General features: G+C 50.5%; 1 protein-coding gene and 1 long non-coding RNA gene across 5 annotated transcripts; both read left to right on the forward strand.

Annotated features, from left to right (window-relative positions):
* Positions 1-5,287: 5,287 nt before the first annotated feature.
* Positions 5,288-8,663, forward strand: LOC148674042 (uncharacterized). Its single transcript, XR_015934017.1, has 2 exons — positions 5,288-5,487; positions 5,598-8,663. It is a non-coding gene; the product is annotated as an uncharacterized LOC148674042 (long non-coding RNA).
* A 3,517-nt stretch (positions 8,664-12,180) lies between these two features.
* Positions 12,181-25,593, forward strand: pnck (pregnancy up-regulated nonubiquitous CaM kinase). 4 transcript variants are annotated; one of them, XM_088623792.1, is made up of 13 exons: positions 12,181-12,660; positions 14,944-15,030; positions 15,125-15,235; positions 15,654-15,785; positions 16,809-16,883; positions 17,733-17,871; positions 18,837-18,960; positions 19,340-19,415; positions 20,232-20,344; positions 21,665-21,743; positions 22,483-22,570; positions 23,106-23,196; positions 24,236-25,593. In XM_088623792.1, exons 3-13 carry the CDS (start codon positions 15,159-15,161, stop codon positions 24,247-24,249), a joined length of 1,008 nt encoding a protein of 335 aa, XP_088479918.1. In that variant the 5' UTR covers positions 12,181-12,660; positions 14,944-15,030; positions 15,125-15,158; the 3' UTR covers positions 24,250-25,593. The 4 variants fall into 4 exon arrangements, with proteins under 4 accessions (XP_088479918.1, XP_088479917.1, XP_088479916.1 ...); XM_088623791.1 differs by having other exon boundaries at positions 14,947-15,030; XM_088623790.1 differs by lacking the exon at positions 14,944-15,030 and having other exon boundaries at positions 12,182-12,660.
* The last annotated feature ends 1,315 nt before the right edge of the window (positions 25,594-26,908 follow it).

The following is a 26,908-nucleotide window of genomic DNA, read 5'->3' on the forward strand; positions in this document are numbered from 1 at the left end:
AGAGCCGGGCAGGAGAAGTGTGTCTGCAGTGGAAGTGGGAGGCAAGACGGGGCGTGGACACATCTGAAATAGTCCCGTCTCCTGTGTGGCTCTCTTGCACCACAGAGTCCAGTCCCTCAGTTCCTACAGGACTCTTCAGTCAGTATCACTTTAACCTCCACACCAACAACGGGTCCAGCTGGGTTCTGATGGGTGCAGAACAGAGCCTGAGGACCCCTTGGCTCTTCAGAACCCAGGCAGCTGGCTCTTGGGTCCTGGAGCCCCACTAGACTCAGCAGCCTGATGTTCTTGTACTTGCTCTTCTTGGTGTAGCTCTTGTTCTTGTGCTCTTGTTTTTCTCGTTCTCGCTATTCTCCCCTTCGTTCTTCTTGTTCTTGTCTTTGCTGTTCTGGCCCTTGGTCTCTTTCCTTCTGTTTGTCTTGCTCTTCTTGTTCTTCCCAGTGTACTTGTTCTTCTTGCTCTTGTTTGTTTTTTTTTTTACTGTAAGCGGCCATGTTGTCACAAACTTGCATTCGCGTTCCTACGAACTGTGACTTGACGCGGCCCTTCCTGCTCACTAGTCACTGTATGAGCGAATAAGCACAATTTGTGCAGCAGACATTTCACTGCAGAAATGTTCCAATGTGATCTGCATGCAGAGTTAACAAGTAAGTAGCATTTCTGGGAAAAACTGTCTCAAAGTCAAGATTTCTATTGGATTAAAAGAGAAGTATTCACAAGCCTGTTTACAATGAGAGGGCCACAACACACACGTTTTGTTGCCTTGTTCTGAATTGCAGGCGCTGCACATACCCTGAAATATAGTCTATTTTATTATGTTGAATTGGAGGTTTTACAGGTTACTGTGTGCATTTTACTTTCATTGCGGTTTGAAATGCGCTCATCAGTGCTGGTTCTTTCCAACCCTGACATTTGAAAATAGCCTTGCAGCTCCCCTTTAAAACCCACACGAAAGAATCATTTCACACAGGCGCCTGAGAATTCTAGACGTTGCACAACGTGTTATGTAGCGAAGGCCCGTGTTAACAGCATCAGCCACTGCTGTTAGTCCTGGATGCAAACTGTTGAGGATCGAGATGTGAATCTGTAATAGTTTTGAGATAATGCAGTATCATATGTTTGGAAATCTTCATTATGACTGAGGTAAAAGCAACTGGTCGATAATCAGTAAGACGAGCTGTTTTGTCCTTCTTTGATACAGGGACACTAAGGGAGAATTTAAAGCAGGCAGGGATCTCACACTGACGAGGAGAGTCTGATTAGACATTTCGGTGAGCACCAGGGCTCGGGCACCCGGACCGGGTCGGGCCCAGCAGCTGTTCTGCAGCTCTGCCTCGCAGGTCTTTGATAATTCGGGGAGGCTGCCGAGGGAGAGCGGAGTGTGTGCTGGTGTGGGCTGGAGGCAAGGAGAAGCAGCGAGAGCAATGAGGCAGTAGAGTCTGAGGAGGTCATCAGCATGCGTGAGCTATCATCATCATTAAAGAGCCTCTGTTATTCCAGCCTACAGTACAATCAAAGTCATTGATTCTGTCTGGCAGAGGCAAGTCAGCTATAAGACAGGGAGGGTCCTTTTTCTAATCTGTGACAATCTGACCGCTCCTGCAAAGTGGCGTGGGGTTGTTATTTGCCAGCTGCCATTCTGATGTCGTCCTGTATTGGACTTTTGCATGTCTTCTTTGACGCCGGCAGTGCGTCTGCAGGCAGCTGCCACATTCCTGGTCTCTGTGGAGAACGATCGCCATCCTCTCAGTGTGAAAAAGGCTTTATTATTTGCGCGTTTCTGCGGAGCGTGCGGAGCTGGAGGAATCGGCGAGGAGCACTGCCTCTCGTGTCCCTGGGCGGGGCGGAGGAGCTGCTACGACTCCCTGCACACGTTCGCGCTCTCTAACTTTAGTCCAGAAAGGCCCCGTGACTTTACAGCAGCTGCCTGGGAAGATTTACAAGCACAAGGCAGCTTGAAAATAGACACTCCAGGCCAGCCCTCTCAAGCCCTGGCTCTCCAGCCTCCTGTGCCAGGCGCCTTGAGCACAAATCACTCCAGCATTCCTGGGACCTGTGATGGACACCCGTACTCCCCAATCCTGGGTCTGGGGGTGCCCTCCAGCACCTCCAGCTGCTTAACATTGCTCTAAGCTCTTGAAATGATTGGGGTTTACCTAAAAATGTTTCTGAATATTTTGCAATCTACAGCTTAATGGATTGAACCCATCACTGCAAAGTTTACAGTTTTAGGAATAACGGTGAAGCCCGGTGTTCAGAAAACAGTCAAGTCACCGTTCAACCAGTTTGTGCTGCAGTGAAGCAGCCAGCAGCCCAGCAGGAGTGAAACCCAGCAGCCCTATAGGAACAGTGTGTTTAAGAACATCAAGAAGCTGAGCTCTGTCAGTGTGGAGTTCGGCCTGTCTTCCACAGCTGTTTCGAGCCTCTGAGGCCCATGTCCTTCATCGTGTCCAAGTGCACAGCGCTAGCCCAGGGACTTCAGGCACACGACAGACTGCTCTCTTGCATCTCCAGCACATGGGAAAGACCTGGGGAAAGCTGTCACACTGGTCCAATGAATGAGCCCCAGGCCTGCCACAGACACACCCCACTGTCCTCACTGAGCCCCAGACCTGCCACAGACACACCCCACTGTCCCCACTGAGCCCCAGGCCTGCCACAGACACACCCCACTGTCCCCACTGAGCCCCAGACCTGCCACAGACACACCCCACTGTCCCCACTGAGCCCCAGGCCTGTCACAGACACACCCCACTGTCCCCACTGAGCCCCAGGCCTGTCAGACACACCCCACTGTCCCCACTGAGCCCCAGGCCTGTCAGACACACCCCACTGTCCCCACTGAGCCCCAGGCCTGCCACAGACAGACCCCACTGTCCCCACTGAGCCCCAGGCCTGTCAGACACACCCCACTGTCCCCACTGAGCCCCAGGCCTGCCACAGACAGACCCCACTGTCCCCACTGAGCCCCAGGCCTGCCACAGACAGACCCCACTGTCCCCACTGAGCCCCAGGTCTGCCACAGACACACCCCACTGTCCTCACTGAGCCCCAGACCTGCCACAGACACACCCCACTGTCCCCACTGAGCCCCAGGCCTGCCACAGACAGACCCCACTGTCCCCACTGAGCCCCAGGCCTGCCACAGACACACCCCACTGTCCCCACTGAGCCCCAGGTCTGTCACAGACACACCCCACTGTCCCCCGCAGTCCTGTGTCAGCGGCTCTGCAGTGGCAGCTGGCCTCTTGTCCTCTGCACTCAGCCTGTACAGAAGGAACAGGGTTGGAGCACTGAAAGCCCTGCCAGGCACTGCGTGTGCCACACTTGTGTTCCAGGCTCCCCAGGTCACCAGGTGAAGGAGATGCCCCTCCACAGAGGATCTGTCCGATGAGCCGGTTCTCTGGCAGGAGCCGCCTGGTCTGCCTCTGCTTCTTACGATCCTGGATGGACCTCAGGTTTGTCACACATGCCGATGATATTGGTTTCCTGCATGTGATACTTCATGCCCCGATCAGCCCGCCAGGTTTGCTGGAATAAAAATACCTGGACTGACTCCCCTCCAATCACGGCCACTGGCCCAGGTCACGAGTTCCTCCCGGGATACAGGTTTTCCAGGATGTCTTATTTTTGAACGGCGTGTGAGGAACGTGAGACCTTTTCAGATGAGGCACTTGGGCTAAATTAAGACAAGCACAAGTCAGACCTCTTGCTTCTGGACATTCCCTGCAAACCCTCCCAGCACAGGACATCCTGGCACCTTCTCTGTTTTGGGTTCTTACCTGTTTTTTTTGTTTGTCTGCTGTATGTCCTTGCTGTGCTGCTACACAGTTCAGCAGTGGAAATGTGTCCTTCAGGCCCTCGTCACCAGAGTCAGGATGTAGGAAAGGGTATAAGATGGTACCAGAGAAGAGACAAAATGATTACCACTGTCTCTACTGGAGAGCCAAGCCTCCCAGAGTCTCCTCCTCCACTATGTGACCCAGTGATGCTTTCTGTGCTTTAAAGTGCTATGTATAAAAGCATATTTTCTAATATTAGTGCTGACTTGACTTTTAACAGGCTCCAGTTATCCTGAGATCAGCCTTACGAGCTCCCTCCAGAATGCTGAAGAGACTGAAGAGACTGAGTTTTTTCCCATCCTCATGACCCACCTCCTTGAGTCCTGCTGCTCCTCTCCGGATTGATTCTTGAGCTCTTTGATAAAGTGATGACTGAGCTGGATACGGAAGACCTCATCAGAACCTCCCCTCATTTATACTCTACCGTCTGTACTGTGCAGCTTCATGCTCTGGTTGACTTCATTGTGTAATTGCATATAGTGAATGAATCATGGCATGGATGAATTTATGACCTCGGTTCTTTTCCCACTGTCTGATTCCTAGTGCTCTGGGCCCTATGCTGAAATGTTGTCCTTCATTTTTCTTACCTATATGCAAAACTTCATATTTCCTGGGGTAGGTTCGTAGGTACCTTTGAATCTCTGTCACCACTTAAGCCAAGGAAAATTAAGAATTATTATAATTTCCTTATTAAGAGTTTTTAAAAAGAGCTTTCTATGTAGTTTTGTATGGTGACACCAATAGCAAATGTCCACTCTTTTGGATGGGCGATAAAGTTACATGTACATTCGAGCAGGGATCTGTTTCAGAGTAGCTGCAAAGGGATGGGGAAGTGTTCATTCCCTGCTGAGAGGTAAAGAAAAGATTCACACAGCTTCGGCTGAGGAGCTGTCTTCAGGAATGAACCTTTTTCTGTGGCTTAAGGGGACCAGATAAGACTGACACTGTTATATGTGAGCTGGTCAGATGTTCTGGAGGAAAACAAACGGGAGGAAGGATTCTTTGATGGGTGTATGATACAGCGCTTATAGCTACAGTCTATATACCACCTACCAGGGGGATCTACTGTAGTCCTGGTGCTGCAGAGTGCTCATTGTAGTAGCCCGCAGGAGGGTCTGTTTAAAGCAGCAGCATCAGAAGAGCTGAGAGAAGCTGTTTGAATTGGTCCAGCAAAACCAGTAACCAGCTGGTTTAGCTCATGAAGAGCTGAGTTGGAATGAAAACCTGCAACCGGCCCCCCAGGATCGGGACTGGACTGTTCTGCTGTACACACTACTGTGTATACCCTTGTTTTCCTCCTGCCTACATGAGCTATACATAGGCAGCACAGGCAACAGATCTGTTTCACTACTGGCATAGAACTGTTCACAGCACACGAGGCGATCTGTTTTCAGAATACCTTCAGCACTATTTATTTACTTTGCCAGAGTATCAGTGCAGTGACAGCTTGCATGATGGCCCTGGGTGCCTCACACGCAGGCTTCCAGCGCAGCAGTGCCAGGGAGGAGAGGGGTGAACCCCACAAGTGGGCAGCGCGTCCCTCTGTCTGCGCGGCGATGGCCTGGCACGCGTGCAGAGGTCGGGCCCTCCAGTCCAGCGCGCTCGCGAGAGGGTGGCAAAGACAAGCGCTCTCGCCTCTCTGCAGGTCAGGACCAGCTCACAGCAGGCTCGCCCGAAACTGAATTGCTCACGTCACCGTCACCGGAGCAGTAGTTTCCTTATCCCTGCATTTTCTTACCACTTTTTCCAATTCAGGCACAAGACGCCTGTCCGTCACAGGGCACACAGACACACCAGAAGCCCATCAACCCACCATCGTGTCCTTGGATCGCGGGAGGAAACTGGAGCACCCAGAGGAAACCCACACAACCATGGGGAGACCATACAGATACTCCACACAGACAAAAACTCAGGTCCTGAATTGAACCCAGGGCCTCAGCGGTGCTCACCGCTGTGTCACCGTACAGATCCAGCTATCAGGATGTACTACTTCGTAAAACCGCCAGGTAGCGCAGTGAAAGCTTAACGTGGCGTGTGGAGCATCTGGGCCGTGGCTGGAAAACGCCTTGGTTTCGAATCCCGCTCAATGCTAAGGGTCAATCTTTTTGCTTTTATAGAATTGTACACTGTTCAGACTTTTATTAATTTTCAGCTGTGCATTACAGCATGTTAAATATTAAACGAATTAAAAATTAGGTATAGTTTATGAAAGAAACATAAGGCAACCAGCAATCAAACGTCCTGTTTTTTAAAACACTCGTTTTTCCGTACTGTAGTTTTAAAACTGGAACCAAGACGTGCCACACGCATACAGCGTGATGCACAGCACGGGCTGTGGGAAATACTCTGTAATGTAGGGCGCTGTGACCGGGGTTCACTTTGATACAGTACACATAAATGTCTTTCCCACAACCTGTACTGCAGCGGTTTTAAAACCATACGGCATCACGCTGTGTGATCGATTGCTGATTGCCTTATGTTAAAGCGCGACAAACAACGACAAGACGGGGGCATGCTACTGAAAATTCAATTCCTATCACCCAAGCAAAAGTGTCTGTTCCAGAGGTTCCCAACCTGTTCCAGCTGGCGGCCCACAAAAACCCCCGCCGCCCATAGAAGGACCATGGGGTCCTCACCGTTTGAAACGGGCTAGCGCTATAGCTCAGCAGTAGCCCCACCGACACCGCTTATCAGAGAAAATACGCACATACAAGCTGCAAACACGGCTTTACAAAGACTTTTTATTGGTTACAGAAGCACCTCACAAAAAAAAATGCACTACGAGCGCCACCTGTCGATCACTTTGGCCGGCGAATCACGTGCCGCGGCCGCCTGAAGCTCCAATCCCGCGCATCTTGAATGGCTACATCTGCACCACCCTCGTTTCCTTATGCTGTTAGTATTTATTTAAAAAATGCATAGACCGCAATTGCATTACCTTGAAGTGTGCCGCATTTTAACAGCTGCGTGTGATTCTTTAACAACAACACCCTGTCTGGTTAAGCAAATTGTTATTTCAGTGGAGGCTTCTGTGTAAAGAACTGGGCGCTCAGCTGCAACACGGAGCAGGAGACAGCGGGGCTTTCAGCAGCGGCGCCGCGGAGGGCCTGCGTAGGTGTTCTTGGAAGAAACAGCAGCTTCTGCTCTTCACTTTTCAATTTGCTGCCCCCTAGCGGCAGACCGTCATTTTGCAGCGAGCGTATTTCTAGCACGGGATGAATACAGTAGGTTTATTCCCTGCTGAAGAGAAGAGAGAAAACACAACGTTTCGGCTGCGAAGCCTTCTTCAGGTGTGAGCTTGAAGAAGAACCCTCACACCTGAAGAAGGCTTCATAGCTGAAACGTTGTGTTTTCTCTCTTCTCTTCAGCCTGGAATAAACCTGTTACTTGTTCCTTTGCAGACTACGCATGCTGACGCAGCTCCCCACCTGAAATATGTCTAGCTCGCTGTTAAGGCTGTATGCTCAGTCTGTTAATGCGTTGCAATGTTTCCTTACAGTGAGCCGGTTGCACATGATCACAAAACCGCGATTCCTGAGGGGTTCCATCATCATTCAGCTGCTGTTTCCTGGTGAGGGTCAGCACATCCCTGAACCCATCCCAGCAGCACAGAGCACAGGGCAGGACTGCCCCCTGGATGGGATAATTAATTACAGAGTGTGGATGCTCTGCAGATTAGAATGACACAAAGGATTTAAAGAGTCCCCCCAGAATTTAAAGACACTAAGTAACCCAGCCTGCATATCTTTGGGAGGTGGCAGGAAACCGGAGCACCCAGAGAACATCCATGTAGACCCTGAGACAACATGCAAACTCCACATAGAGTGTTCCTCGGGCTAGAATTAAACAGGTGCTCATCAAACTACGAGGTAGAGATGCTTGGGGGAATCCCAGCCACAGCTGGCCAGTGTCGTGATCCGGGAGAACACCTGCAGGATCTGGACCGGAGAAAGACATCTGCGTCTCATCCAGGTCTTAATCCCTCAGAGGGAGAGCTTCAGAGGTGCAGACAGGTGCAGCTCTCAGCTCTCAGCTCTCTCCAGGCTCATAGCACCTGACTGGCTACCAGGGGCTGCATGTGATCAATCAACCTGAGAATACCCTGGTCAAATCTAACCCTGTCCTCATCATCGCCATCCAATGGCAGTCTAACCTGCTCTCTGAATGTGCAGTCATATAGATTGAACTACTAAGGACCCCTAGTACTGTGATTGCCTTTATGCCAAGCTAATAATGAAATCTCCTTAGTCTTGAACAGAGAAAACTGCCAGGGGGGCTGATTCAAAGTTGCATCTTAAAATTCCATCCAGCAGACTTCTCCAGAATGAAAAAGGAACCAAGTCCAATCACTGTGGAGGTGCATTTAAATCTGAGAACGGGGGGGGGGATAGCTTTACACAAAGGGTGGTGGGGGTATGAAACAAGCTACCCAGCCATGTAGTTGTCGCCGATGATCTGGTTACTTTGAAGAGGTCCTCGGATCCATTAGCTCTTGAGAAACAGAGCGAGCTGTTACCCTGAGCAGGGAGCGTTCAGGGTTTATTTGACCTGCCACCAAGAGCAATCCAGCACAGGGCTTCCAGGCGTTGGCGTTCTGTGAGTGAGGTGTGACGGCAGCCCATTTGGAAGCACATGGCCTTTTCCAGTAGGAGGCGTTGTGTGTGGTCAGCAAGTGTTGGCACCCCATCACTGTATAAACTCCTGCAGGGCTTCTCTCGCTGTGAATATTCCACTTCTGTAAGTCGCTTGCTGTATACCTTATTAGTCAGAGTGATTGAAGGCGCTGCCTAAACTAGCTAAATAAAAGTGAATGATAACACACTCCTCTGTCCTTTCTTATTCCCAGCTGGGTGCCAGGAGATTAGCCGTCCTTTATGACTGTAATAATGCCTGGAGGTCTGCCACTGTCTGGCACAGGCTTCAGCAGTTACTGTGGCTGTTTTTTTTCCCTAGCTGACAAATCTCAGTACGATCCACCTGCTGCTTCAGTAATGTGCTAAAGACGGAGCAACTAGTCATTAAAATTGGTAATTATACTTCTGATTCCTGCACCCTTCTGTAACAAGAGTTCCAGCCTGCAGCAGTAATGATGGGGCTGTTTGTCCAGCTGTAAAATGGGCAGGGGCAGCGATGTGTTAGTTCATCCTTCCTAGCGGTGCACAGAATATGCGCCTGCAGTGTCCCTCTGCTGGGACTAGCACCCGTGAAGACACCTGATCTCAGACCAGCGCTGGACTGAGCCCTGCAGGTCTAATCCGATTATTGACACCTCAGCGATCAAGGCAATTGCAAGAACCACTTTGATCAAAACGTCGAACTGACAATTCAGAGTTCGGGAGGGATGACACTAGCCACATCCAACTGGCCTCAGCTGTCCTTCAGCTCTCCTAAATCATAATCATTCCTGACATCTTTTCTTATCTATAAGCAATAAATACGCTACGTAAGTGCCCTTTTCTCCTTTGCATGTGTCTCCTGCATCCCTCCTGCTCCCCCTCTCACCCCGTCTCTCCTCCCTCTGCAGGGGGCTCCATCCCCCTCGTCCTGCAGCCCCAGGCAAGCAGATTGAGCCAGTTGTACTGTGGCTGAGCGCTGGACAAACAAGTTTCCCTACACTTCACCCCTGGTTGTTTGTATTCCTTGTGAGACTGCTCTTACGCCCAGCACCTCCTCGATAGGGACCAGCTGTTCTCATCCCGAGGAACTGGGACTCTGTCTGTCCTCAAAGTGACACAGCGGTCAGGGTTGTGGGTTCAAATCCCAGGTGAGACACTGGTGTCGTGCCCTTGAGCGAGGTACTAGTCCTGAATTGTTGCAGTGAAATGCCCATCTGTATAAATGGGTGCAAATGTAAGTCTCTTTGGATACAATTGTGGGACAAATACATTTGCAGTAGGGGCTGGTCCCACCTGGTGGCCAGTCTGCAGCAGACACTGTCAGGGGGAGGAAGGGACTGAACTGCAGGAAACCTGCATCACGCCGGGCAATGATCTGTGTCCTCTAGGCTGAGCGCTGAAGGACGTCTTCGGGTGGACAGTTTGCAGAATCACTGCAAAGGCTCTTCTCAGTGTCAGTGCAAGCACTGTACGCCAGGCTGAGCCCGGTACCGCCTGCAAAGCAGAGCTGGCGTCTCCCCCAGGTCCACAGTGGTGTGCCCGAACCCTGGGATACTGGCCCACACGCGGGGCTCGCGCTCATTAACAGGCTGGAGCTGGGGGCCGCTTCAGACCCCCGTCCCCGCTGGTCTCCTTCCCTGCTGCAGCTGCTCTTCCACACAGGGCTGAGGGGCCGAGCCGCGGGGCCCCCGGCAGGCTGCAGGCTGACGCGGGGGGGATTAGTCTTTGTTTGACTTCCCTGGTGCCAGGAGTGGAAACAGGAAAGAGGGGAGGCTCTCTCGGGTGAGCTGGCCCCTCGCCTTACAAGGAGAGCGCGGGCAGCGCTGACACTGTGCAGGAGGGGGCAGGTCTGTAAACAGCGCGCTGGCGGAGCCGGGGGAGTGTCGCGCGCGTACAGGCGCTGCACTGCGCTGCCCGCAGCCTCCTTCCATTCACTCAGTCGAATTGCTCGTTTAACTGGGGAGGCTCTGCAGCCCAGGGCTGGACTAGGCTTCCTGGAGGCTGTGGGCACTTCTGTTTCACAGCCCTGCACTGGAGGCACTGTTGTGGCTGAATCAGGTTCTACATAGAGAAGATCAAAATGACCTTGAATATTTTTTTCAGGCAGCCTACCCTGGTTATATATTCTTACATTCAAGTAGAGATCTTTGTGTACCATTTTTATCATACAGATCGAAAATACACGCTCGAGAATTGTTTCATTGGCCTTTTGTGTTTGTAGGCTCCCTGCACTGGGCCGGCTGTGCCTATTGGATAATCAGGCCCTGCTGCCGCTTGCTCGTGGTGTGAATGATCCAGCCGAACCCCAGGACAGGAGGTGCTATCATTCCGGCAGCAAAGGCAGCTCTCATTTAAGTACACACAGCCCTGCAGTGGACAATGGACACAGCAGAGTTATTCAGATTTTCCTACACTACTCCTCTGCAACATCCCAAACGTCTGCACAGCCATCTGGTCCCAAGTGGATCACAGGACTAACGTGCCCCTGAAACAGGTGTGTTTTGCGTCTGCTCTCATATACAATACATACATATCCAGGATATATCTGATACATGTGTGTGTTTGTGCCTGCTCTGCTTCATGCAAAGCATTTTGCTGCAGTTCCATTATCTCTGCTGTGGCTCAAGCTCAGCAGTGTGGCTCGAACATGGTGTGTCGATAGAATTTGTTGTTTTAAGACCCAGGTTCTGTCAGGTGTGTGTGTGTGACCTAGAGCTCACTTGACACTACGGCTCCTGCTGACGGAGACATCACCTCCTGGGGCCCTGGTTGGTGCTGACGTCTCTGGTGACTGAGACTTGGCCTTTAGCGCAGTGGTCTCAGCAGCTGTGCTGTGCAGCTCTGCAGGTGAGAAGTCACGACTGCTTTGGCGAGAGCTGGGATTGTCATGTGTGTGCACGTCCGTGACACCCTTCTCTCCCTGGACGGCCTGGATTGCGCTCACACACCAGACCAGCAGGCAAAGTCACACTGAATCGTCCTGCCACCCAGAAAAGAGACGTCCTATAAAATCAAACAGAAAATTCTGCTCTTCATCATCTAAGGGGCTGAAGATAGCTCAAGACTGTGTGCAGCTTGTGAGGCTTTTAACCCACTCTCCCCCTCTGGAGTCTATGCTAAAGGCTGCAGTTTCGTATCCCAAGTGTCCGGTGTGCAGAGATTCTGGGTGAGTCTGCTCCTGCACTGCATGCTTACGCCAGGAGACAGAGAGGTGAAGCCATAATAGAAGAGCCTGTCCCTCAGCACTGCACAGTGAGTAAGAGACTACGAACATGTGTCCAGCAAGGGGAGCAGTGAACCTTCAGCCTAGATCAGGAAAGGACTGAAGCACACTGTGGTAACTGAAGAAGTCAGGCTTGGGGGCTGAGGCAGGACAAGTCCAGGTTAAGTCTGAGCTGAAAAGTAATGTGATCACTTGCACAAGACAGGTCAGGATTCTGGACCTACTGAAGTTTGCTCTTTCCAGCCCAGAGACACAGTGTCCAGACTCTACTTCAGGATCTGATGGACCCAAAGCAGAATTTTCACATCCATTTGTGTCGAGTCCTTTGTCCTTTGCCTGTGTTATATAATAGCATTTTTTGAAACCAGGGCAGATGCAGCATCGATTCTTAGGCAGACAGAGCCTGGAACGGTTTCAAGGTTGCTCCTGTTGGTTCTGGCATCAAAGCACTTGCCTGGAAACTGCTCGCAGAGGGTGACGGCAGTGAACAGCTCAGAGTGATGCTCTGCAGGCTCGCTTGCATGTGCCTGCGTGTGTGACTGCGTGTGTGTCAGTGCATCTGTGTGCCTGTGTGTGTGTGTTTGCGTGTGTGTCAGTGCTTCTGTGTGCTTGTGTGTCGTTTTCCGTGTGTGTCAATGCGCCTCTGTGCCTGTGTCTTGCGCACGTGTGTGTCAGCGTGCCTGTGTGTCTATGCGCGTGTGTGTCAGCGTGCCCATGTGCCTGTGTGTGTGTGTTTTCCTGTGTGTGCTGCCTCAGTCCCTGCCTCTCCGTGCCTGGTGTCTCTTTAAAAAGTCAGCTTGCTTCTTGTATATGTGTGGGTGGGCAAGGTCGCTACTGAAAGAATGTGATTTTCAATTAAAGAATGGTGAGAGAGAAAGGAAGGTGGGGGGAAGGAAGAGAGGGGCTGGGAACAGCAAGCCATTGCAGAGAGCGCTGAGCTCACACGCAGGAGGGATTTCGCCGTCTCAACACTCAACAGGTACAGTAAACTGTTTCAGATTGATTTTTGATGAGCTGGAGGAGTGAGGTATAGGGTGCATTTCTGTGCTGGAGGTGGCTTGCCCGTTCGGTCACTGCTGCCTCAGTCTCTGCTGATTTGCACGGCAGGTTACTGGCGGGTCCCATCCTGAGGGTTTGAGAGAATGGGGCTCGAGCTGAGAGAGAGTTGCAGGAAGTTTTGGAATCGTGGTACCGGGGTGGAACTTAAACACCCCTCTTTGCACCTTTAATGGTAATAATTCCATCCTATACTGTACGTTCAAAACACATTTGTGTGTTTGTGTATATACAGTTTATGATGCGTCGTACGTGGACGTGAGGCAGGGACTGGACATCATGCAGTCGATAAACCAATATGATGCCAGGTCTGCTGCAGAGGAACCAAGCAGAGCTTTGGAATCTGGAGGCAGGGGGAATGGGAAGTCTAGAAGGCATTGATCAAACGCTCCAGCTCCAGTTCCTGCACTGGAGCAATCTGGGCGATGCTGATAGTTAGGGGAGGAGACCCCAGGAGTGGCAGCTCAACCACCAGTCAGCACCCCCATGTACTCTAAAGGCTCTGACTCGGACAGTGAGGGGTCTTCATTGGCGTAGACAAAGGGGAAGGCCATTATGACATGGGGTGTTTCTTACAGTGTGAGGGGGGTATTTCCTTGACCACCAGCCCGTGTAAAGAGACTGCTTTATACGCAGTAGCACCAGAATGGATATCTGAGCGAGCCAGAGTATTCCAGAGTGAGGAATAAGCTCAGTCTCAGCCATAATAAAGGACACACAGTGGCTTTGCACAGTAACCGTGTGTCACTAGCACTGGTGTGGCCCCTGCAGCCTTTAAGGGGAAACCGTGTGTCTCCTGCTGCACTCAAACTGTTACATATTATGATTAAAAATCTCTAGTAAATTGCTGCCGGTTTGGCAGCACTGTAATCGAGCTCTTTGAATGGGACTGAATTGAGCTGCGATGGCCATGCGGGCCTGACACACTCCGCGCTCTCTTGGCTCTGCAGTCACTCTGCGCTGGACTGCAGGTGGAGCTGGAAAAAGGTCAGTCCTTTCTGACACGTCCTGTAGTGTCACCCCCACCCCCACCCCAGTCCGTCTGCGTGGCTGGCTGGGCTTTCGAAACTTAAAGACGCTCCATGCCTTCATGATCTTAACAATTCCATTTGAGTCATTTCTGCGTAGGTATTTTTCTGTGCCAGTTAAAGTCCTTCTTGACGGCTCTCCTCGAAAATGATGGTCTAAATCCCAGATCCCGGACAATCGGTCACTCTAAATCACTCTGTTTTAAAGACTGGGGACACTTTAATTTACCAAAATGATTAAGTAAGCAGTTTGGTCCATTAAGGAAACTCTTATCCTTGAAGAAGAAGATTTCGGTATTAAATAAACTGTAAATTATATAAAGAATTCAAAGAATATCTTTAAATCTTTCAGAGCTTTTCAGAATTAATGATTCACTGGTAACATGAAACATGCTGGACCGGGGTGGACCTGGAGATATCTGGTCACCTGGTCAAGGAAGGAAGTGGGGGACATATATTAGTGGCACACAGGCTTCAGTACACCTTGTCTCAGTTTGCCTAACGCACTTCCTTGCACAACGATGTTGGACATGTTGGTTTTCTCCTTCTGATTATTTTCACAGATAATGACAAATAGCTCTGTTACTAGGCACCATCCAGTTCAGTTTTATCTGCAGAACTAGCCTTAAAACAACACTTTGCTTTGTGTTTAGCTAAGCATCTTGATCTGTACTGCTCAGCTCAGAGCTTTGCAGGTTTTTTATTACAGGGAAGTGTAAAAGTGTTTTTTGTAAAGTGGTTTGAATTCCTACTTCAAATGAGGAGTACAAATTTGAGTTAATCATTATTATTGCAGAACGAGTATTATAATTCAACTTTCCGGGCCCGCAGGGCCTGACACATACGCTCAGGTTTATAGGTGCATGCATGGTTTGGTTTCGAAGCTGAACGATGGAGTTTGGAGTGCTCATTTTCATGAGGCAGGGCTCTGTACTACAGTCTTCATGAGATCTACGCAAGAGCTCTTTTTTTCTAGCTAGTTACCATGGCAAATGGCTGCTATCTCAGCAGGCAGATGAGGAGAGAATCATGCACACCAGTTTTTCATACATGTGCCGCTTGTAAGCAAAGAGAGAAGTAGGTTCATGCTGTTCTTAAAGCGATGGCAGGCCAGGCTGGGTCTGGTCAGTACTGTTAGGAAAGCCAGGCTGCTAATGAGATTGTTATTTGTGGACCAGTAGGTGGCTCTCTTCCCACTGGACCCGAATTTCCAAACTTGCTGCTCTTCCTTTGGATGAGACTTTAAAGGGACTCTAAACTCAGAGGTAAGAGGTCGGCCCTACTCTATGCCCACCGTGTGTCTGGAAAGACTCGGCTCCTCCTGATGTTCCATCACGCTTCCTCCCGTGTCTTCTGCAGGTGTCTGCTCGCGCCACAGCCCCACGGCCAGAAGATGCCCCTCATCACAGAGCACGGGAAGACGATGGAGGACATCTCTGCTGTGTACGACCTGAAGGAGAAGCTGGGGGAGTGAGTGCCCTTCCTGCCGCCGTGTGGCGATCTGCGGCTCGCGCCGCCCCAACGGGCAGCAGGGCCGTGTGCAGGCTGAGGCAGCCCGTTGAACGGCCGGTTCAGTCCAACGGGAATCTGTCCAGCCGAGTGATCGTCCCCAGGCTGTGACTCAGACAGCCCTGCCACCCCCTGGACGATGACAGGTGGAAGAGGTTCCCTCTTGGTGTTTAAAACTCCCTGCCAACAATGTGCAAACGTCTGCTCCTTGCATCTCCTACATTTCTAATCCCTTGCGTTTCTTTTGAGGTCATTTTATGCTGTTTTCTTATGTTTTTAACAGTGTATTTTTTACTTTTCATGTAAAGTGCTCTGGGAAGATACTTTTAAAGGAGCTATATAAAATCATATAATAATGATAATATTATTATTCTTCCAGAGGCTCCTTCTCAGAGGTGCGGCTGGCTCAGGACAAGAGCTCTCAGAAGCTGGTGGCCATCAAGTGCATCCAGAAGAGGGCGCTAAAGGGCAAGGAAGCTATGCTGGAGAATGAGATCGCGGTGCTGCGCAAGTCAGTACATTCTTGTTTCCTCTCGGCTCACGGCGCTTCGCTGGCGCGGTAGAACGACATCGGAATGACATTGTAAAAACAACCAGGTGGCCCTGCTGTGCAGATGGTATAAAGTTAACACATTAGCTATAGTCTGTATAAATGGTATGAGCGATATATTTTTCTAGCAATTTTAAAGTATTAACATCCTACTCTCCATCCTATCCTTATCTCTCTATTCCTTGAACCCTCTCCTTCCTGTTCAACCTCTTCTCTCTCTTTATCCCATTTAACCCTATTCTCTCTGTTCTCTATTTTAATTCCTTTAACGAAATAGGGCCAAATTGTTATTATTGTCTCTTGGCATCTCTCAGGATCTCCCACAGTTCCCCTCTCCTTCAGATTGCTTTTGCTTGCTCTCAGAGCTCGTAAGACAAGTTACAAACATCTTCCGTTACATCCTGCTACCACACAAACTACCGTCTGGTCAACTACCATCTGGTAATTGGTAGCTTATCTACACCAGGATCTCATGCAGCTTTTTCTTGAAAAAAGCCTGGATATCGGCTTCAACAAAATGGCTGGGCAGTTTGTTCCAGACTCCCACAACCCTGTGCGTAAAGATGTAGCTCCTGTTCTCGGTTCTCCACTGACGTGTACCCAGTGGATCTGTTGACCCAAGGTTCTCTTCCTAGTACTGTATGTTACAATCAATACATAATATTTAAAATGAATAAATATTCTATGGCTGAATAACGGAACTGTTTAAGATCTTGAAGTAGTGTGCTGTTTCCTGAGAGTCATCACTTGAAGAGGGGTCCCCTAAAACAGACCCACCTGGGAGCATGAGGAGTAAGACAAAACAGACTGCTAAGGCAACAATAATCAATAATCAATCAGGATGCACTGCCTCGTCACCGCGGAAGGACTGGTGCTGGGGAGCTGGGTGTATATTAATTCAAAATGTCCGGGGGCCTTGGGAATTCTGCTAACTCCGTTGTCAACCTTCCTGCCTTCTTTGTGCCTCTTCCCCTGTTTCTGCAGAATCCAGCACGGGAACATCGTGGCCCTGGAGGACATCTTCGAGACGCCCTCCCAGCTGTACCTGGTCATGACTCTGTGAGCACCACGCACCCCTCCTCTGGAACGTCTGGGCAGCCCCCTTGCATGAAAACCCAGTTCTTATTCCCCCCTGAGTTGGACTGAGCCAGCTTTACTGCTAGGGATCACCCGCTATCATTCCTGCGCCCCCCAGTCACAGCCTCAGCCCTGCAGCTCTCTGAAGGGCAGCGGGGAGCGGGAGAGTGGCCCCTACTCCTGGCCTAATTAAGGCTCAGAAGAGGGGCGATTCCAAGGGCCAGCCCTGTTGGGGCCACTCCCCTGCCTGAGCAGAATGACGGTGGAGGGGCCTGTTAGCGCCCCCCTCCTCTCTCTTGAACGAGGGGCGAGCCGGGGAGCTGCAGGGCGGGCAGAGCTGGCGAAAGTGAAATACGCCAGCGAGTCAGCTCGCTGGACTCTTATACTCGGGCAGGGGGAGGTGGGCAAGATGTGAGCCCCTTCCAGTCTCCATTTCTCAACCTGCCGGCCCCCGAGCGTCCACAGCAGGGTCAGCAGGCGTTGGAGGAACGGCGCAGATTTGATTGACAGTGCTGCTGGCTCACAGGGACCCCCGGCCCCACCAGGGCTTGGGGGACCCTGCTCACAGTCGCCAATAGGCATAGCCGGGGCTCGGACCTGGCGATGTCGGTATGGCTTCTGTTTTTACTGGGTGAGCCACTCGTGACCTTGGGCTGACATGTTCGGCAGGAACCAAGTCTGGTGTGCTCAAACCCTGGACTGTTCCTTCAACTAGAAAATCTCACCGACTCTCTTTGAGCCCCCTGTTTCCCAGGCGACGTGTGTGTCGTGTACAACGCCTATTGGACAGGGCTTTGAAGATCCTGGTTTCCCTGTGTGTCTGGTGTCCAGGGTTACTGGGGGAGAGCTGCTGGACCGAATCCTGGAGAGAGGGATGTACACCGAGAGAGATGCCAGCCACGTCATTCGGCAGGTGCTGGACGCAGTGCAGTACCTCCATGAGCTGGGCATCGTGCACAGGGATCTCAAGGTACGAGAGCAGCTCGGGACCACCGACAGAGTGAGGTAACACCCCCCCTCCTTCTGCGGTAACACCCCCCCCTTCACATCACTGAGTTGCTGTTCAAAGATGAGCGGTTTTGAACCTAGCACACAGTCTGGGTGTGAAAAGCTGAAATAATTCCAGCGCAGCTGAATCTGGGGAAGGGGGTCACAGTGGCGCCTTCGCTGGTGTTGCTGGGGCCCTGGGCTCACGGGAGATTCCTCCGGGTGCTCCTGTTCTCCCGTTTGTTCTCCCACAGTCCGAAGACGTGCTGGTAGGTTAGTGGGCTTCTGGGTAAATTGGCCGTGGTTTGAGCTGGTGTTGCATCTGCCCCGCGATGGGCTGCCATCCTGCCTCCTGCCTGTTGCTTGCTGGGATAGGCTCCAGCTCCCTGGCGACCCTGTATTGGATAAAGCACTTAGGAAATGCACGGATGGTTGAATCCTGAGAGGTGATCCTCACCCCAGGTCTCGGACAGCACCATCTGGCTTTCCCGTCTCTGGAAATCCTAACCACTGCCCGAACTGGTCTAACTGTGCTGTGCTGCTGTAGCGGAGCAAGTTCTGACACGGTGACGTCATCGCCCTCCCTGCGCGTAGCAGGGACCTCAGCCGCCGGGGCTGGGGGGGGTCTCCTTTCGCTCACTCGGCTGGTTCCCTGTTGCGTTACGCCAGAGACCCGGGTTCGTGCCCCAGGTGTTGCGGGACGAACCGGCGGGGTGGAGTGGCGAGGGCCCAAGCCCGCTCGGAACCGCCACGGTCACATTGCCAGCTCTCTGGGCTTTGAGGATCTGAAAGCTCCCTTTGGCGCATGCAGGACGAGGGTGAGGGTGAGGGTAAGGGCGAGGGCACAGACTAAACCGCAACCAGACGAAATGCCTGGCGAACCAAGGCACTGTGGGAGAGGTAGAATCAGGCCCACTCTGTCTCCCTCTCTGTCCCCCCTCCCTGCAGCCAGAGAACCTGCTGTATGACACCCCCTTCGAGGACTCCAAGATCGTCATCAGCGATTTCGGCCTCTCCAAGATGGAGGAGCAGGGAGCGCTGTCCACAGCCTGTGGGACCCCAGCCTACGTGGGTGAGGAATGTTCTCCTGGGGGGCCCGCGGGGTGTGTTCTCTCCGGGTTTCAGAAGGAAACAGAGCCGGGGCCTCGATATTCTCTGATCTGTCCCGAGGGTGGATGGCTCCGTCTTGCTCATTGGCAGCACGGTGCACGAGCTGCCGATCTGTCATGTTGTCTTCAGGGTGCCGTGGTCACCCTTATCGATTGGGTCAGTGCACAGACGGGCAGGCCCACAGCACTGCAGACGCTATCTGTCAGAGCCTGAGAGCTCTGAGCGCACGCGCGCATCATCAGCATCGTTAGCATCGTTAGCATCGTTTCCCATCGACTGAGCATCATGGGCATTCTGCATTGTGCCGTGACCTCTGCTGACCTCTGGCCCTGTGTTCGCAGCTCCTGAGCTGCTGGAGCAGAAGACCTACGGGAAGGAAGTGGACCTGTGGGCGGTCGGGGTCATCTCCTATATCCTGTAAGAGTCCAATCTTCTGATCTCCTGGTCAGATCGTCAGGAGGGTCCGGCTGCCCTTTAGCAGGTTGAAGCCTGTGTTGCTGCGCAGTGAGACAGAAGAGAAGGGTTGGGGCAGCAGACTAGGTTTCACTCGGCCCCTGATCGACTCTCATAGCTTTAATGAGGCAATCAGGATGCACTTTATCAAAGTTATTAAGTGAGTTAGTTCATCAAAGTTAGAGAAAGAAATAAACTTGATTTAACAAAGCCTTTCAGGTCACTAATTTTACTAGAAAAAAAGAAAAAACCTTTATTATTGTTGTTGTGGTTGTTGGCCAGTGTACAGTGTATTGACAGTATGTGTGTATTATGTATCCTAACACTCTGGTTTTATTTCATTTTTTATTACTTCTCCACGTTGCCAGACAGATGTTAAACATGACTCACACCTCAGCCTTTATTTGGGAGCTTCATCAAGCTCAGCGTTTTGCATTTTATGTCTATAGTTTTGGTTACCTGCCAGGTGTGTGCTCAGATTGAAGTCCCACTTAAGGCACCACAGCGTTTGCTAGTTTACAAGCTACACTAGAATGCAGATCATTGATAGAAATTTGGAATAGTAGTCCTTACTCAGATCCCTGGGGTGCAATTCTAGTGACATCACTCCAGATGAGTATTTGTCACTTATCAGTTTTCACAGCTCCTCAGTCCAAGGTAGAATGATTGCATGAAGAGGGAAATGAGGGAAATGCAGGTGGCTTGATTTTAAAGCAGATGTGCAGGTAAGAGTGGGAAGCACAGAGCACACACAGCAGCTGACTGTCTGTTTCCTTACAGGCTCTGTGGCTACCCTCCCTTTTACGACGAGAACGACACCAAGCTCTACCAGCAGATTGTGAAGGCGGAGTACGAGTTCGACTCCCCCTACTGGGACGATATTTCAGAATCAGGTGCCGGAGGTCACTGTGTCTTATGTTCCCCATGGCATTCCTTCTGGACTGATCCCCGTTCTCTTCAAGTACTTTCCAAAAGGAAAGGGCAGATGCTAGGGCTTACTGTAAATGTGTTAGTCTGGGTTTGCTTGCTCGAAATACAATGGAAGGATCTCCACTCCTGGTCCTGAAAGCAGGTTCGTGTGCAGGTTCTGAGCCCAGCTGAGCTCCTAATGACCTTGATCAGCTCATGATTTGTTCAGTTGGACCAGTTTCACAGCGTCAACCAGTTCTTCAGTTTCTGCTGTTTTATATAGACCTGGAAACTCCTCAGGCATGCCTGCTCTGCAGGACTATAATTGGGCATCCCTGTCATCCTCATATCTTTGGAATTTGGATTTGGATGTGGACTCAATTAACCAATCAGCTGATGAATTATCTAATCAAGGCAATTTGCTAAAAGCTTTATCCTCCCACGTCTGAATTAGGTTTCCTGGCATGCAAAATGAGCCAAATCCCTTATATCTGTGTCTATAAAGACTCTGTAAAATGAACATTTTGTATGTGCTAGGCTCAATCAAGCTGTTGCTTGTTTTTTCCCCTTCAGAAAATCCCATCACTGTGGTGGGATATCGAGTAGAGAAAGAGGAGAAGTGAGAGGGAGATAATAAAAGGTTTAAACACTTTTCCAAGCAGTTTCCTCTGAAGTACGTGCTTCATGTAAATAGGGGAGACAGAGCTGAACTACTGTACATACAGTTTGGGGTAAAAGACTCCAGTTATACAGCAGACAAAGTTTTAATTGTTTACTTATTTTGATGACATCTGCTTAGGCTAGATGAATGGAAATAAAGTAAATATTTTGCCTCTCTGCTATTTTGCAAGATCTTAGCTTGTGCACGGTTCAGCAGCTTGTAAAACCCGAAGCGGATCAGGCCGCTGTAGAGAGGGAATCGTTTCCTCGGCCATGAGATGGCCTGCATGTTTATCGCTTAGCGTGCGGTTTGAAATGGACAGAACTGCCGCAGCCCTTGAGCAATGATTCACAGAGCGAGCAGGAGGCTGAGCCGGGCAGTTTCCTGAAGAGCAATTAATAAGGATGTCGTTCTGAGAGCCTGGAACCTGGAACGAGTGTCTTTTCCCTCGCTACAGACCAGGAGCTCGGATTGATGCTGTGAGACAAACCCGCTTCTGGGTTTCGCTTGTGTCAGCAACAGACTCAGATTTTTTCAGAGTTTGGAATTGCGACATATTTGGAATTGGGAGAGCTATAGCATTGCAAGGGGTTATTGTTGCTGTCGTTGTCATGAGCCTTCTTTTGTGTGTGTTGCTACACAGCCAAAGACTTCATCTCGCACCTGCTGCAGAGAGACCCCGAGAAGCGCTTCACCTGTGAGCAGGCACTGAGGCACCCATGGTAACGCCCCCCACCCCCCCCCCGCCCCATGCCGTCTCCCTCTGTTCACACCATGCGTTTCCTGGGCTTTACCCAGAGGCCTCCTCTAATGCCCGTCTCTTGGCTTTGCCATACTGTTGCCACGACTTCACCGGGCCTTTCTGCCCTCTGCTGCTCCACAGTGAATGCAGAAGTACCGCTGAATGCAGAAGTGTGCGTTTCTATTTTTAAAAAAGACCTGCAGAAGGTTATTCAATATTTATATTGAATATTCAGGGCATGCCACATTCTGGTTCGCTTGGAATAACAGCTCCCAAAAACCAGATGCCGCCTCTGAGGATGTTTTAGTGAGTGTTTGGGCGCAGTGCAGACGTAGAAGGGCTGACGTACGGCATTTAGAGGTTTTTTATTCAGGAAATGAGGCCAGAAATTGGGGAGGAGATAGGACCGCGGAGGTGGGAGTGAACCTGGCTGCTGCCAGGCCTCTCAAACGTGTGTTTCAAAGTCCGTGAGGCAGCAGGAGGCAGATCTGCCCCGAGAGGAAGTCACCACAGGCGCCGGCGCCAGCAGCAGGGCGCTCCGGCAGCACAGTGTGAGTGCCTGCGGTTTTCCCACTCCGGCGTCCTGCATGCCCGCTGGCCCCCCATGCGCTGTGCCCGTGCTGCACCTCTGCAGGCTTCGCGGTGCGTCTGCCCTGGCTCCACCGGGCTGAGCCGCGGCCGGCGCTCCCGGAGTGAGCTGCACTCTTGCTGTCCCGCAGGATCTCCGGCAGCGCGGCTCTGGAGAAGAACATCCACGAGTCCGTCAGCGAGCAGATCCAGAAGAACTTTGCCAGGAGCCAGTGGAAGGTGAGAGCGCGTTTGCCGGGGCTGTCGCTGGCCGGCCAGCCCCCTGGACGGACGTCTCCGGTGGCTCTCCCGGCTCACGCGATGCTGGGACGTGCTCTGCTTTTTGGGGGTTGAAGGTGGCCGGGGCCTGTTTGTGCTGGTGCACACAGCTATTGTCCAGTCTCTGGGACAGGTGGACTGGCCAAGGGCCTGTCCTCTGTCTCCGACAGCTGTTCTCACTCATGGACTCCCCTTGAATCTGCTCACGAGATTCTAGTGCCACCTAGTGGTCAGAACCTTTCCAGCCGGATGCCCTCAAAATGACCCGGGGGAGGGATGTGAACTGTAGCTGAACTCGCAGCAGCCTCCACCCCCCTCTGACCGCTGTGTGAAAGCTGGGACGTCTAGTTTGAGTCACGTCAGGTGCAGGATAAAAGCTTGACTGCTTCATTACCAGGACCAAGGGACCAGGGGGACCGAGCTGCAGGCGAGGCGGTTTAGCTGCTCTTTTAAGTCGTCTTTTAAGACCTGCCACGGCCTGTGTTTTTCTCCGCAGAGAGCCTTCCACGCCACGGCTGTGGTGCGTCATCTGAGCAAGAAGACCCAGGCTGCGGGGGAGGATGTCGAAGATGCTGTCTCGGGGGAAGGTGAGAACCCCTGGGGTACCGTTCACACAGGTGTCCACAGCTTGGTGTGTTAGTTCCAGAGAAGAGACACCACAGAGGCGGGCGTAGGAGTGCACACCACTGTCCTGCGTCCCCTTCCTGTTCAGAACCAGCTGGCTGCTGTAAGTGATGCTGGTGGACCAGTAGGTGGCGCTCTTTCCTCTGACCAAAATTCCCAAGCCAACGCCCCAGTGTGGTGACCAAGCTCAGGGACATTGTGCTGCCTTCTTTGAATGAGAATTTCAATTCATTAGCCAAATTTGTGATGGCAGGGCTGTCAACTCCATCGACCGGGCTAATTTCCTCTCTCGGCTTGTAATGTCTGGACTCCCTAAAGCTCCCCTTTAATTCAAGTTTCTCTCTCCTGCCCCTGATCTGTTCTGATTCCCCTGACTGGGACTCTTCTGAGGTTTTGATGGTGCCTTCCTGCATGAGTTGCTTTCTTAGGCCAAACTGCTCACTGAGTAAGAGACACAAGAAGGATGAGAAACTCAGTATGTTCAAACACAGGCACATGTTTAATAGACATTCCTACACCATTTCAGAGATCTCTGGGAAATGCTGTGGGGCTGCTGCGTGTCACCCAGGGGCCACATGATTCTGGGACATGGGGTTGCACCCCAGTGGTGGATGAAGTGGATCCACTCCTGTATGTGCAGTGTTTGGGGTTCTTTGATATAAAGAGTTCTGCAGGAATGTAGGGAATTATTTCTGAATGAATGACTTTCTTAATGTAGGAGGTTGTCCTGATCTTGTGTTTTGGATTAATGGTCAAATAGCATCCCAGTGGAATATTGAGCCTTAAATCTAACACGATAGTTTTCCTCATGTGTTACACAAATCCCACACGCACTGACTGTCTGTCCAAAACTGTTACACAAGCCTGGCTTAAATCACCACCAGGATCCTCCATCCTGTGCAAATTTGACCTGGGCTCCTGACGGCGGCTGTTCCTTCTCGGGAAGGAGGAAGGCTGTGTGTTGTGACGTGTCTGACATCAGTCTTTCTGTCTCTGTTTCAGCAGACACAAGCTAGAGCTGTGGAGGAGGATGGCCTGAACACTGCCCTGTGCGCTTTCGCTATGTGCTGCATGCAATTCCCTTCTGTTGGCCTCATGGATGCCAAGAGCCGTGTATAAAAACATTACACATCTGTTAGGAAAGGAAGAGTGGGTACTGGGGGCGGAGCTGCATGCTGCTGCATTTGAAAACAGATTTCACTGTGTTGTACAGCGTGTACTGTCCTAGTGTGCACGTGTCTCTGTGTGTGCATGCTTGTGTGTTTCTGTACATGCCTGTTTGATTATGTGCAGCTAAATGTTTGTGTCTCTGGGTATGTAAATGTACAGTATGTGTGCATGTGGGTGTACATGCATGTTTGTGTATGAAAGAATATGCATATATATGAGTACTGTATGTACAAGGATATTTAAGTGCACGAGAATTTATGAGTGTATACATGCATTTTAGTGTGTGAGAGAATATGCATATACTGTATATGAGTGTGTACAAGGATACAAGGATATTTATGAGTTTGTGTGATTTTATGGATGTGTACATGCATGTTTTTTGTGTGTGAGTACATGCATGTGTGAGTGAATGTGTGTACTTGCATACTTATGTGTGAGAGCATGCTTGTGTGTGTACATGTATGTACGAGTGTGTATACAGTATGTCCATGTTTGTGTGCTTTTGTGTCTATGTGTGAGTGTTTGTGTGTACATGCATGTTTGTGTGTGTGTTTGTGTGAATGTACTGCAGGTGTATGTTTGTATCTGTGTGTACATGCATGTTTGTGTATTGGCGTGGGGAGTCTGTTTGAGAAAGACTGGGATTATTCTGAGGTTGTGATGGTGTCTTCCTGCATGAGTTGCTCTCTTAAGCCAAACGTCTCACCAAGTAAGAAGCATAAGAAACTCAGTATGTTCAAACACAGGCGCATGCTTAATAGACATTCCAGCACCATTTCAGAAATCTCTGGGAATGTAGAGATAGATGCAGGCTCTCTTCATATGCCTTATTCATCCACAGCATCACAGGAGACACAGATGTACAGACCCTGCACTGCAGCTGCAGTTTGAACTCAGTCAAGCAAAGGGGGTGCAGCTCATCCCAGCACAGCTGGAGACTCAGAGCCCTTCACAGTCATGTTATCAAAGTATATCGACAACCTCTAAACGTACAAAACGTTCCTGAGATCCACCTGAGATTAAACTTTTCCATGGCTTGGAAAAGACCCTTTGCTTTCCGCACTACAGTGGGTGCTACATTTGCAATCCTCACTTAATAGCTCCGTTTATTTAAAATTGCCTTCAGCATTGTGCTTGTGATGATAAAGCCACAACGACATCATTAAATTGCTTTACTTGATTAAAAAGTTCCTGGAGCTGTCATGTCTTCCTTTAATGTTGTTCTCTGTAATTCTTGAGTGGATCGATTCCCATGTGGTGCGGAGGTGTGGAAGCCAGTTAGTATGAGGGTCGCTTTGCCCTTAATGAACTACAGAACCCTGTTAAGTTCCTGTCTGGTGCCCAGAGACTTACTCAGCTGAATATATTGGTAAAGCTTTTAATGTAGTAGTCACCATCTGTGTGAATCTGGGGCTTGTTAGTGACTGTCATTTCTTAACAAGAATACCTTTAAAACTCCGGAATTCGTATCTGAGATATTTAGGCACTCAGAATTCCAAGGACGTTGTTGTTATTATTTGAAAAGTTTATAAATCCAACCATGTTTCTCAGTCCTCGAACACACAAGACAAAGATTTCTATATACAGCATGTCTCTTCTAACGCCATTAACAGAATGCTATATGTATAGTAATGTGATATACTGTAGTGCTGAGCCTACAGCACATATCGGTATTATTTTAAATACAATCTGCCTGTTTATTTCCCTGGATCAGAAATGGATCTTATGCTACGAATTGATGCTCTGCTGCTTCATCATTACAAGTGTCTGACTTGCCTTGACAGCACCATTAGTTGTGAATATGCTCATTTCACTGCACTTTCTGCCAAAACCAGAGATGTCAGTGTTCCAGACTCTCCAAAACAGCATCGTCTGAGGACCTCTCCATATGGACACGGGAAATCTGTCAAGCAGAAAACAGCCTTCTGTTCTGTCATTACAATGCTCCTGCCCCTGAAATCACTGTGTAGGTGCTGCAGTTTGGTTCTACAGGAAAAGGCAACAGTTCGGTTGCAGAGAGATTAATTGTGGAGTGAGTTCGGCGTGAGCTACAGTAAAGATAAGGCAAGAATCTCCGGGCAGAGAGGTGGGAGCAGGCTCTTAATTTGAACTGTGCTGCTGGACTGAAGTGCCTGGAGAGCAGAGCAACTGGATTCATTCTGGGGGCTTGAGGGAATGTCCGGCGCTGACCAGCAGAAGGAACCGAACCCTCTTATTCTTGAACAGAGCCTCCGAGGGGAAATGATTCAAGCGTTCCCAATCCTCAAAGGCACTAACAGAGTCAACTCGGTGGATTTCTTTTGAATCAACAGCAAAACAGTTTCAAAACCGAGACCAAGCACGTCTTTACTCAAAGGGTGGTGGGGGTGTGGAACAAGCCGCCCAGCCATGTTGTTGAAGCTGCGAATCTGACCTGTTTAAAAAACAACTGGGTGAGATGTTGGGATCAATTAGGGTATAAGCTACCAGACAGGGCTGGATGGGCTGATTGGCTGCTCTCGTTTG

Source organism: Lepisosteus platostomus, chromosome 3 (assembly GCF_059453375.1).
Source record: "Lepisosteus platostomus isolate fLepPlt1 chromosome 3, fLepPlt1.hap1, whole genome shotgun sequence".
In the NCBI taxonomy this organism is placed as follows: Eukaryota; Metazoa; Chordata; class Actinopteri; order Semionotiformes; family Lepisosteidae; genus Lepisosteus; species Lepisosteus platostomus.